Here is a 12,604-nt window from a genome sequence, read left to right as displayed (position 1 = left end):
GTGCATCATATAGCATTACCAAACATCTTGAATTCTTGATTAGATGCTGACAATTCATGGAGAAGAAACTACAGAAGCCACAAACCACATCCTAATGTTTTCAGAATAAAACATTAAAGCCCCATCAACAATGATGTTTTTCTTTAACAAAAGGGGAGGCTGTGTGACTGGTTAAAGGTGGATCCTAAAACATCATCGTGTATATAATGGAAGAGTTTAAGTTGTAAAGGAAGAGCTCCATTTTAAAATGCTACTTAAATGCACCTATTAAATAGAACTACAAATGAAATGTTTATATAAAGTCGCCTTCCAGGTACATAACTGGAAACATTCATATGACAGCTATGTTCTTAGAAGCACTGCTTTAGATTATTAAAAAACAATTATTGTCATTCATTCTGTATCTTATTTTGCTTTTGTTCCCAGCACTGGGGATGGCCTCAGGGCCTTTTATTCAGTAGGCAGAGCTTTGTCACAGAGGTACATCCCACTGTCTTTTGTTCCTTTTTTGTATTTTTTATTTTTAAATTTAAATTAGAAACAAGGTTGCTTCACATGTCAATTCCAGGTCCCTCTCCCTTTCCCTCCCCTCTTCCCGTGCCCTCCCCCAACCCCTCTAGTATCCCCTCATTTCCCCAGGGAGGGTGAGGCCCTCCATGGGGGTGTCCATAGTCTGTCATTTCATGCAGGGCAGGGCCTAGACCCTCCCCCAAGAGTCCAAGGTGAGAGTGAATCTCTCATTGTTGGATGGATGCCCAAAGTCCACTTGTATACCCGGGATAAATACTGATCTCCTACCCAAGGCTCAATAGATTACCTAGGCCTCCTCACTGACACCCACATTCAGGGGTCTTGATCAGTCCCATGCTAGAGTCTCAGCCATCAGTCTGGGATTCAAGAGCTAACCCTTGTCAGGTCAGCTGTTTCTGGGGGTTAAACCAGCCTGTATTTTGTTCTTAAAGGAGTGATCACTCTGCGTTTACACTTAAGACCCAAGTAATAAACACTGTGATCAGGAATGGCTGCTGGTCGTTCTGATGAGCTTCTCTAAAATCTGGAACACTTATCAAAGGAGCATGTCAGATTCTCTTTGTCTGTGTGTTGAGTGTCAGCAATAGAAACCCAACTCTAGCACTTGGGAGGCAGAGGAGGGCAGATCTCTCTGGGTTTGAGACCAAATGGGTTCTACATAGTGAGTTTCAGGACAGCTAGGACAATATAGAGAAACCCTATCTCAAAAAAGAAAAAAAAAGAATTTTAGCAACAGGAAGTAACAATTTTCTTCTACAGATAATGTGAAGTTTTTCTAGAAAATATATATTAGACATGAACACAACAATGAAATCACTCACGCACGCATGCAAGCATAGTGGCAAAGCAAAACCTTCCCCCTCCAAAATCCCTTGCTGCTAAACTAATTCCAGGGAAGACAGAAATCTTCTATTACTTCACTCATTCTTTTCAGTTTCTGAGACAAGGCCTTTATAGGCCAGGTTGGCCTTGAACCCTCACAGTGACCCATCTGCCTCACTCAGCCTTCCAAGTGTTTGGATTACAAGAATGTACCATGCCTGGTTTCAGATGGCCCTTATTTAGTGTCTCTTGTAATCTCAAAGTAAGAGATAAGAAGAGAGATGGGAATAAGAAATGTTCTGTATTATTAAGGTAGAGTTGGGGTTGACTGAGGGCCAAGTGAGAGTCAAGTGAGAGCCACAGAGTGACAGTTGTCAGGAGAGAGGAAGAGCTCTCACAAGGCACCATCTGTGCTGCTGGGGCTGTGCAGTTATCGCAGAACTCAGGATAAGCCAGTTCCCTCATCTGTAAAATAGAATGACATCTCATTCGTCTACGAGAGCCAAAGTAATGCATGGACAGTCTTTTAAATCACTTCCCAAACATGACTGCTCTGGTTTCCCATGAAAAAGAGGAAGAATGAATGGAGTTGCAAACAGATTCTAGGAGAGAAGGAATACTAATGATGTTTTCCGTTTATCCCACTTCATTACAATTTTAAGCGTAATTTGTATAGGGTAACTGACCAAATATTTTCTCATTTATCTCAGACTTCCATCATGGAGGCCAATACGAGGAGAGAGAAAAAATAACCAGTCCCAAACTCTTCTGATTGGAAAAGCTAAAATCCAGATGTTAGGGTTTTATTACTCACTCTGAAACCTTCCAAGTAATTCACTTTTTTGTGCCTCTATAAAGCTCAGCTACATCTGCTGTCAGAACTAGTGTTCAGCAGTCTCTTGTCAAAAGAATTGATCAGATATCAGCAGATCATGTTACTCAGACTGTTGAAGAGACATGCCTTTGCTGTCGGATCTCCAGAGTCCCTGGCTTTCATGTGAGTACCAGAGCATATTTAATAGCTAACTACCTCACTGTATCAAAAAGGAAAAGGGAGTAAGTGAGTTCAAGAAAGGAAAAGGACCGTATATGGCTTGCATGAGTTCATTTAATAGTGGATGGAGTGTCCAGATACTTTTCTATTTCAAATCTTGAGTAAAAAGACCTGTGGTATCTCCTCACATGGTACCCTTGTGCAGCTCTGAAACAGCCAGCAAGTCCTTCGGGGGCCGTATTTTATTTACTCCTATTAGGAAGTCTTTAATCTTCGTTTTCTCAAGATGTTTCCAAAGGAAGATACTATGGAAAAAATAACACACATACAGGTGCACACACTCATGCACACACAAACACACATTTTTGAGACAGGGTCTCATGATGAAGTTCTAGCTGTTCTGAAACTTACTAGGTAGACCAGGTTGGCTTTGCACTCACAGAGATCCATTTTCTTGCCTCTGTCTCCTGAACACTGGGATTCAAGGTGTGCACTACCACCACGATTCCAGGCATGTATTTTAAAACAAAATCTTACCCACCTGAGATTCTGGGCATAACTACTCCTTTCCAGGAGAGCATGCCTCACTCCTACTCTGTTTAGTCAGGAGGGGGGACTGGAAGCTTTATCTAAAAGGACATCCTTTCTAGAAAGTAGGCATCTAAGAATTTTGAGGCTAAGAAAGACTTCTTTGACAATCTGTTTGTCAGAGTAAACATTCTGAAATAAACTTTTACAAGGAAAGGATATATGGTCCTTGATACACAACAGCCTAATCTATACATTTTTGTTTGTCTTTATGATGGTACAAAAATGAAACACAATTCACACTTTAGATTTTGATCTTTTCCCAGGCCAAAAGTGCCATAAACACCCGTGTTGCTGGGTAGAAGAAGCTCTCTACTCTCAGCGGGTTGTCCCTTCAGGAAAGCAAGCAGCCAGTTCTTTAAAGCATATGCAGACACCTATGAGGCTCGGTGGATGTACCCAATGCATCTGGTTTTTTTTTTTTAGCTTACAGTGTTTTCATGATTAAAGAGATGAAGGCAAGAATATTGCCTTTCCAGTAGAATTTTGAGGCTTTAGCAGCCAAACAGGGATTTTCCTAGAGGATAGACGGTACATTGCTATTCAGAGCAATGATGCATGGCATCATATTTCCTTTTACAGATTGGGAGAGGGAGGTTTGGGCAGTTGCTCTCTCTGGAGTTCTCTGTGCACACACATTTGGTAAATACAATTTGACTCACTTTATAAGGAAACAAAGTCACCAGGCAGGGGAAGATGACACAGGGCAATGGCCAGTCACTTGGCAATGGCCTAGTGAGCTTTGTAAAATACCTGAGCTGTGTCATTGTGGGATCACTGTTCTCCCCAGCTGAGTTGTTTACAGTCATTCCAATAAAAGGCCCTTCAGTCTGCCTCTGACCACAGAATGATTTTATCCCAAGTGACTTTAAGTCCTATATTTACTACAGCTTGAGCAACAGCTGGGAAACTGACCTGTTAGGAAATAATCACAGGCATATTAACTTTTGCATAAATAGATACACACAGTGTGTATGTAAACAAATGCATGCTTTGGTTTCCAAAGGTGAATGCAGTCTTTATTTTATATCCTTGACCATATCTCATAGAGGCCTTTCCAGACATATCGTTATTATCATAAATTCATCACTGGGAGCTATAAAATAGCCAGATTGTGAGTTATTATGAAGATGGCTTTCAACAAGTAGCTGAACATTGAATAACTCAAATTCATATTTTAGTAGCTGGGATTTGGGAATCAAAAGGGTTTTTGTTTCAGGATTTTGCTTTATGAAATAACATACACACTTAAGTATAATAAATATTCTCACTTACCAGGCCTGGTGATAGTGACACATATTCCAGCAATTTCTTGTATTGCTCAAAGGTGGAAAACTGTGAAGCAAAACCAAACGTAGAGATTTATAACAATTTCCTGCAACAAACTCTCTAATTGGCTAAAAGTCCTTCAGTAAATCATTGCATTAATCAGCATTTAAAAATGATGAACCATCTCACACAGCTTTTAATCCTGTCTGGGGCTGTTGCTGGAAGATGTCGATTTAACATTCCCATTTTTCACATGTAGTTATAATAACTTACAGAAAATCTGATGGAATCCCTTATAGCAGTAAATGAACCATACAACTTCCATTTACCATGACCATTTTCAGTTTCCCCAGACATCAATAGACTTCTTTCTTATGGCAGTGATTCAAAATTATAGGCTCAGAGACCTGAAATCCTTGGTCTTATATGTTTTTTCTGTGAACCACTTTCCAAGAAAATGCCCCATTTTCTAACACACTTGTAGAAGACATCCATTCCTTAGCCTTGCGTGTATAATGCTTGTTCTGCTTATAGCTCCACAGATTTTTTTAAACATTGTGATTGCAAAGATGCCGTGATAAACTAGGGAAGGGCTCACCAAGTTTATCTAGTTCACCTCCTTGTATCAAAGAAAGACTGTTGTTCCCAACATTATTCCTTCCTTTAGGATCTGAAGATGAGAACAGTGAAGAACAGGGATCCATAACTGATGGTACCTTCAGAGGATGATATTCAGTTGTACAGATGCATTTTTCAGGGCAAAATGAAATAATTCCTTAATATAATATATTTCTTTTGTTTTCATTCCCTGTATTCTGTATTTTGGGAAGCAAGTCTGTTTGGGCAGGGTATTTTTCTTCTGAGTACTGAACTGGGTTACTACCAACATCAATGATAATAAGTTGTACTCTTAGGACCTGCAGTGTCTGAGTCTCAAGAACCAAGAAATGGGATGGTAAATCATGGTATTACTTTATAGCTTAATAAAATAAAGCAAGGTAAAGAAAAAAAGTACAGTTTGGGGGACTAGTTACACTCTATCATTACGAAGAGCTGGTTTCTTGTGTACATGGTCTGTGGAATCTTTGAATAGTCCAAGAATCATTTAATAACAAGTTGACATTTCTTATTCTTTTAAAGAATGAAGTAATTGCCATGATATTTTAGATGAAGTATTGATAGTCTTTTCTTTAACAAGAATTTGTTCATTCAATTACTAGATATTTATTAGATTCCTGCCATTCTAGGCTCTCCGAATACAGTAAACACATCATGCATACCCTGCTTTCCTGACCCCACATAGTAGGCACTATTGCTCTTTTGATGAGAGACACATTAGGAACCATAGAAGTCATTCCAGAAGGAAAAACAAAAGTCTTAGGCATGTTTTGTTTGTTTGTTTGAGACAGACTCATTATGTAACCCAAGCTAGCCTAGAACACACCATTGCAGTTTTCATTGCACTTGAACACATGGCAATCTTCCTTCTTCAGCTCTTTAAGTGTTGAGATTAGAGGTGCGTGCTACCCACTTGGTTCTTTTAAAGAACATTTACTTCTTTTTTTGATTGTCATCACCATCGTTGTGTTTAGACCATGACTTTGCCAGAACTTTGAAGTGAACACTAGCTATGCCATGCCACTTCATCATGACAGCATGAGAGCATCACTTCAACTATCGGACCATCAACTGCAAAAACCTTAGCTATCAGAGTTGTCATGAAATAGTATGGTTTAAGTAGGATTCCCTGACATGAGACTTAGAAAAATTTGTTTCTGTTTCTTGTCTGTACTTATATTAACAGAGGAACCACTGATGCTTAAATCATGAACGTCTACTGTGGTCCAGGAACATGCATGTACTACTCTGGTGAATTCATATGACAATTTTATCAGACAAGAGGATAGGGTATGGGCTGTGGTTACTCCTCAGTAGTAGTGTGATTACCTAGCACATACAATGCCCTGAGTTAAATTTCTAGTTTTTTAAAAAATGAGGGCTAGGATGTACTCATGAGCTACATCACATTATAGTCATTATGTTGATATCCTGTCCCAAGTACCATTTTGGAAACAATTATCTATGCTGGCATTGGGTCCTGAATGTTTTGGGAGGTGATGGGCCTTTTAGAAATCTCTACTACCCTGGTAATGTACTGTATGAGATGCATTTGTTCAATGTTTGTTTGACTTTTTCTTATTGGGCTGTCATTTCAGGGGTTAAAGACAAAAATAGGATGTCGATGAAGTATAGGGACATGGACTCAGTCCACAACTCTTATCAGTGCTCAATGAAGGTTTTCAAACATAAACCTGGGGACAATTCTAGTTTTATTTTCTTGTCTCCATTTTTCTTTTTGTTTTCAGAGTATGATCATTAAACAACCCACTGAGAAACTTTACATCCTAGATGTTCTGTTATCAGACACCATTGAGTTGTATGAGAGCATGAGCCTTTTAAATCTTGCTTCTAAGAAGTGGGAGCTGAGAAATGCTCCCCACAACACTCATGTCTATTCTAATGGCAAGACCCTTATGAGCACTCTTCTCATTGCCCTTGGAAAGCAGAGGCTTCCAGATGGATTGGCAGGCACAGGCCCTGTCCCTAGCCCCGTGCACTAGCAAGTTCTGATTCGCTAGTCCTCTGGGATAGTTATTTCCTGGGTGGTAGTTCTCTCATGGGCTCAAACTACCAATACTTGAGGGGGGTTTCACTGAAAATCTCTCTCTCTCTCTCTCTCTCTCTCTCTCTCTCTCTCTCTCTCTCTCTCTCTGTCAGCCCCAGTAACATTACTATTCCTAGAGTCGAATCTTTACTCAAGGAGTTTATTGGGTTCTGCCTGTTTCTCCTTCTTACTTAGGGCCTAGAAGCCCTCTCAAGACAGCACATTGGGACATTCATAGGGCTCATCTTGCTTGTTTCCCAGATGTTACTGTTATTCATTGTGTGTTGTCAGTATCTTTAAACAAAACTGTTGTTTCATGTACATTGTTTATTGCTGCCATTCATGATGTTGCTCTCGTAGGAGTGTTAGTCTGGCTGTTACTGCACCTTCAACAGAAGTGGAAGTCTGGGTCTTCAAGATAATTTAAGTAGTACATGTGGGGATTTGGAGAAATGGAAGAGATTATCTCCAAATATTAACCTTTTCCCCTACAAATTTCTTCCTGTTTCACTTACTCATTTGAACATCAACTATGTGTAGATGCCACAGGAGGTATAGATATACAATAGTGAACAAACAGACTTCACATGCTCGTAATCTCCCATGAGTTTGGGCAGGGTCAAGAGTCCTGGAACATTTGAACATAGAAAACTATTGTCTTTCTGGTACTGGGAAGCTGAATAGCAGACCCTAGAACCCAGAACACACTGTCTCCCATCTCTCAGTGTTTCTGCCTGAGTCTTCATTTCTTTTCGTTAATTGCAATTTGATTCCGATCTTAATTTTTGGAAAGAGAAATATAGCTTATTTACAAGTCTTACTATTTTAATGATGAACCGCATTTCAAGGAATAAAATACAGACAAGCATAAAGTTGCTTGTTTCTGATTATGGTAACAATTGTAACTAAAGTGTCCATTCTAAGAAAAGCATACATACATGGTGTATGCATGTAGGTGTGTGCACATGTGCTTGTGCGTGCACACACACACTTACACACACACACAGGAATTACTGAATATTTTATTCAGAGGTAAACTTCAATGACACACAATGAGATAGTTTATGAGGTATGAAATTGTTACAATCAGATGGTTGCTTCACTCCCAAATCCTAAGATAAATATCTATAAAATGAATGTTTTCATAAATTGTGTTGGAAAGCCAGTGTTATCCATCTGGCAAAGATACACTTAACTACAAGTTCTACTTAAAAAGCCAATGTACTTACCATATGTCTCAATAATTTTAAGGTAAAATCTACTTGCAACAAGATGTCTGGTACACATCCACCGTATCCAGTTGCCCACAGTTCATCTGTTAACCATTGTTCTGGCACAGAGCACTGCTTTATTTTATTTTTTTCAGAGAGTAACCCAGTTTTGTAAAGCTCAAGGTTTTTATTTTCTTCGTCTTTTTTGTAAGGGATTGTTCAACATTGATAAAACTTAATCCTCTTAAAGTGTAAATTGTCTTCAATATATAGCATTAAGGGAAATGACGGCAGGAAGAAGTCTAATTACAATTTACTTTATTTATACACGGAAAACACTGAACAAATGAATATATTATTTCAGGGAGACAAAGTGACTTTCCTTTTGAACAGGAACTCTTCTGTTTGTTTACTTGGGCAATCTTTTATCAAGTGAAGCCGTTTCATAATTCAATTCAGCCCTTTTGTGTACTTTGGTGAACTTTTTCCAGATCCTCTACTGCAATTCAGATTCTTATAATGGAATTTGTATTGAGGCAATAATATGAAAGCACAAAACTGCAGCAACAAAGAAGACACGTTTATAGAGAAAGCATGTTTTGAAGCACTCTCTTCTGAACTTGAGACCTGAATTTAAATTCCATTACCTTACTATTTGACATAATGCAAAAGTTTGATGTTTGTATACATATGCTGGTTATTTCATCATGTTTTAAAACCCAGTCAGCCCCTTGATTTACTCAGTAACAGCATGAAAGCCATTCCTTCTTGCCTTTCAGGAATATCAGGGATAGAAATTGAGTATGTGAAAAAGCTTTATGCCATTAAAATAAATGGCATAAAGTTGGAAAGGAAGTCTTTACGTCTATGTTTATGTTATTTTTATATAAAGACAAAGCCATATTTGGTGATGTCAGCGATGGGGGTAGGTGGGAGGGCTACGCCAGTCAGGGCTACTGCAATAAGGATTTTTGCCTGATAGAACACGTGGGAAACAGTGTGGAGGTCTTTTATCCTTTGAGGGTCTGGCACACAGTCACAGTCACACACTCAGCACTAGCAATTAGTACATAAACCTCCAGAGCTACACATTAAAGAAATGGAAATCATAATTTTGTAAGTACCAGAAGAGAGTTTTAGTGGAAAATATTAAAGGGAGAAATAAAGTTGACTTTCCCAAAACATTAAGAATCATACACACAAAAATAGTATATTTTTGTGAGACAGAAATGATTTCAGGAGTGATTTTCCACTTCTTTTTCTTTAATACTCATTGCTCCAAAGGAACATTTCTGAATGCAGTTTTGTGGGTTATGTGATTTAATTACTTGAGTTTCATACACTGCTCTCTCTCTCTCTCTCTCTCTCTCTCTCTCTCTCTCTCTCTCTCTTTGTGTGTGTGTGTGTGTGTGTGTGTGTGTGTGTAATTTCCTCATTAGAAAGAAACAGCTTTGCCTGAAAATAAAACCCTACAAATATGTATATTTGAGATAACGAACATGTCTAATTATAACACAGATTATGCTACAATTTCTGCATTAAAACTTTTAGTGTTTTCTGTTAAGTAAAATTAGTGTTCCCTTGATTACTATAGGTATCTTGATACTGTGTGTACACTTGGTAAGAAAGTATACAGTACTTACCTTGACTGCTCTCTTTGGTGTTTCAACTAAAATGGGTGGTAGAATTCCTTTGTAAAAGCCAAAAAACCTATTGGAGAAAGAAAATATTTTCATATAAGGAAAGTGACATGCTTTTGTTTATGAATAAAAAATGACTATCTAATCTAGCACACCAATGACGAAGCTTGCAATTTTAGAGTGAATATAAGAATTCTGTGGCTATCACAGCTATGGCACTGAGAAGATGGCTAAGTGATTTCAAGTCTGGAACTCCATAAGTAAACTGAGAAATGTGGCCACAACCTCTACCTCAGAGACAAGATTGATTCCTCTTAATCCAAGGGAGCTCTATTTTCTCTGTGTTGTAGGTCACTTCAACTTATCTAAGGTCTTTTATTTAAATTTTGGTAACCAAATGAGATTAGGGTTATACACAAATATAGTAGATGTAACTTTTAATTTTGGTTTTATTAATTCTGAGTCTCTGAGATTAGGTCCCCCATACCATCATGGGTCAGTTTTGAACTTCCCAGGAAGAGGAAGAAGTGTGAGGAAGGCCAGGTTTGAGGTTATGTAGACTGGCAGAGGAAAAGTCCTTCCATGTCAACGTTGAGGATACTGTAGACAAGAATACATTTTGCATGCATGTCAAACGCTTTTAATTAAAACTCATCATTTTTTTCTTACTAGATTTTAGGAGTCAAAAATTTAAACTATACTGTCTAAGAAACTTAATCCACATACCAGATGTCCCTTTCCACCTTGCTATCATACAAATAGAATATTTTGCTCTATTTTCTGAAATAATCAATCTTCTTGATGAGTGAATGCAGAGAAGGGCAATACTCAATATGTCTCTGACTTAGGAAGCTTATTTGGCATGGGACAGAAGCTCCTCTCATTGAGGCCAAGCTTTGCTTTAATTTCCTCACATTGAGTCTGCTTTTCTTTATGTTTCTAGAACAAAATGTTGAGAGCTTACTCCAGCTTACCTGTGTCACCCAAACAAACATGCTGACCTCTTGCTTTTACCAACCCATTGACTTAAATGCCCAGCTTAAGGAGAGAGCAAAGGTTTGGGTTGGTTCTAAATTGTTAGTGCCTTTAGGGTGGGGGACTTTGTGGGCTCTCACCTTAGAGTCCTTTTTGAGCATATAACAAAATTTTGTTAAGTATGACTCCTGGATACAGGCTTACTTTGTCAACTGGTTTGACTCAATAGAGCATATGAGTGTCATGATTGGAAATAAAGAAAACTCAATTTGAACTATCACAAGATTTGCAAATTGTCAAGTCCTATTTCATTCTCATTTTAACTACTGATGCCTCCAATTTTCACATCCCCCTTAATGCAACATGCTTGTAAAACTTAAATACTTTTAGTCATTTACATTTCACTTAAGCAAATTACTTTTCATTCTAGCACAATAGTACAGTTTTGGTCTTCCCACTAGATACATGTAATTTTTGTGACTAGAAGTATTACAGTTGTAATTAAAGTAGTTACTAGTATTGTTCTTTGTGCAGATATTTTTATATCTGAAAAATGATTAGTAAATATGAGGGGAAATTAAGAGGAACACATGAGAAAAGTTTTAAGAATGGAGTATTCAAGGTAATGGTGGACTTTATGCCTTATATTACAGAAGCAGAGAGCAGTCAGAAAGAACAGATACTAAACTAGACAACAATCTTAGGCAGAAATGCAGTGAACATGATGGCTCTCTTGAAAGGCAATGCAAGTGAGGAAGATATTGGAATTCCCTTGTTTCCAGGTGGAAGAATGGGGCCAAGAGGTTGAGGCAACAAGGAAAGACAGATTTTGGACAGATGGATTTCAATGAAAGCACTTTTTTTTGAAGACAGTGTTTCTCTGTAGCTTTGGAGCCTATCCTAGAACTCCATGTGTAGACCAGGCTGGTCTTGAACTCACAGAGATCTGCTTGTCTCCGCATCCTGAGTGCTGGGATTAAGAAAACACTTCTAATATGCAAAAATGTTCAGAAATAGAACGGCTTTTCCTGAAAAGTGGTGAGTTCTATGACATATGATCAAACAATCTGGATGTCCACTTGTCATGGGTACCAGAGATGAAATGTATTTGGCAATGGGTGGGCTTGTTGATTCTCAAAGTTTTTCTCAATCATCAGATTCTATAATCGTAAGAGGAGAACAAGAGAACACAAGAAACTTTGCCTTACTTGAGACTTTTGTCTCCAGTATAGAACGGCTTCCATGGAAGAGGAAGTCTTGTGAGTAACACAAGGACTTCATTTTAAAAGTGATGGAAGAAAATGTTAAAAGACGTGTAAGGCAGGAGGGAACAGCGAGGCAGCTGGGAGTAACATAAGGGTTTCATCTGTAAAGAGCTGGGAGGTTCAGATCTCTCTGCTTCATTGATGTGGCCCCCTTCCTTCTCCTCTGCTCAGCCCCTTCTACGTACAGTAACCTTGTCTCACCATCCTGAAGTTTAAAACAGTACATGAGCAGTTATAACTGAAAGTTCTAAGGGATTCTAGGCAGCTCTGGGTGGTAAATAAAGCTCTAGATTTTCACAGACTATCCATTTAACATAGTCTAGTTACATATAGATCACTTTTGTGCTGGTGGAAATGCCAACATTGTCACACATGCAGTCTATGAAAATGATGGTAACCAATTTATGAACACAGTAGGAGACAGCTGGCATGCAGGGCTTGGTCAGACACCTTGTTCAAATGGACCTAATAGTCACATTCTAATTCTTTAATGCAATTCAAGCTAGACCTATTTGATTTTTTTCTTCAGGATTTAGGAATTGGCACTGAAAACAAAAGTCTTGTTTGGTGTGGTTAAAGCTCTAAAATATACAACCAAAATATCAACAGTAGACATATGTCTGTCATTTGAAGGAAGCCAATCT

General features: G+C 38.4%; 1 protein-coding gene across 1 annotated transcript in view; it reads right to left on the bottom strand.

Moving 5' to 3' along the window:
- Nucleotides 1-12,604, bottom strand: part of Slc25a21 (solute carrier family 25 member 21) — a 496,301-nt gene that overhangs the window by 44,298 nt on the left and 439,399 nt on the right. Inside the window, exons 4-5 of the mRNA XM_040743058.1 lie at nucleotides 9,724-9,790; nucleotides 4,211-4,270 (exon numbers count right to left, since the gene is read on the bottom strand). Coding sequence (XP_040598992.1) covers nucleotides 4,211-4,270; nucleotides 9,724-9,790 — 127 coding nt within the window. The remainder of the gene's footprint in view (nucleotides 1-4,210; nucleotides 4,271-9,723; nucleotides 9,791-12,604) is intronic.

Source organism: Mesocricetus auratus, unplaced genomic scaffold, assembly GCF_017639785.1.
Source record: "Mesocricetus auratus isolate SY011 unplaced genomic scaffold, BCM_Maur_2.0 Super-Scaffold_15014, whole genome shotgun sequence".
NCBI lineage: Eukaryota > Metazoa > Chordata > Mammalia > Rodentia > Cricetidae > Mesocricetus > Mesocricetus auratus.
Note: the sequence above shows the minus strand (reverse complement) of the source record. Positions and strands in the feature narration are given on the sequence as shown.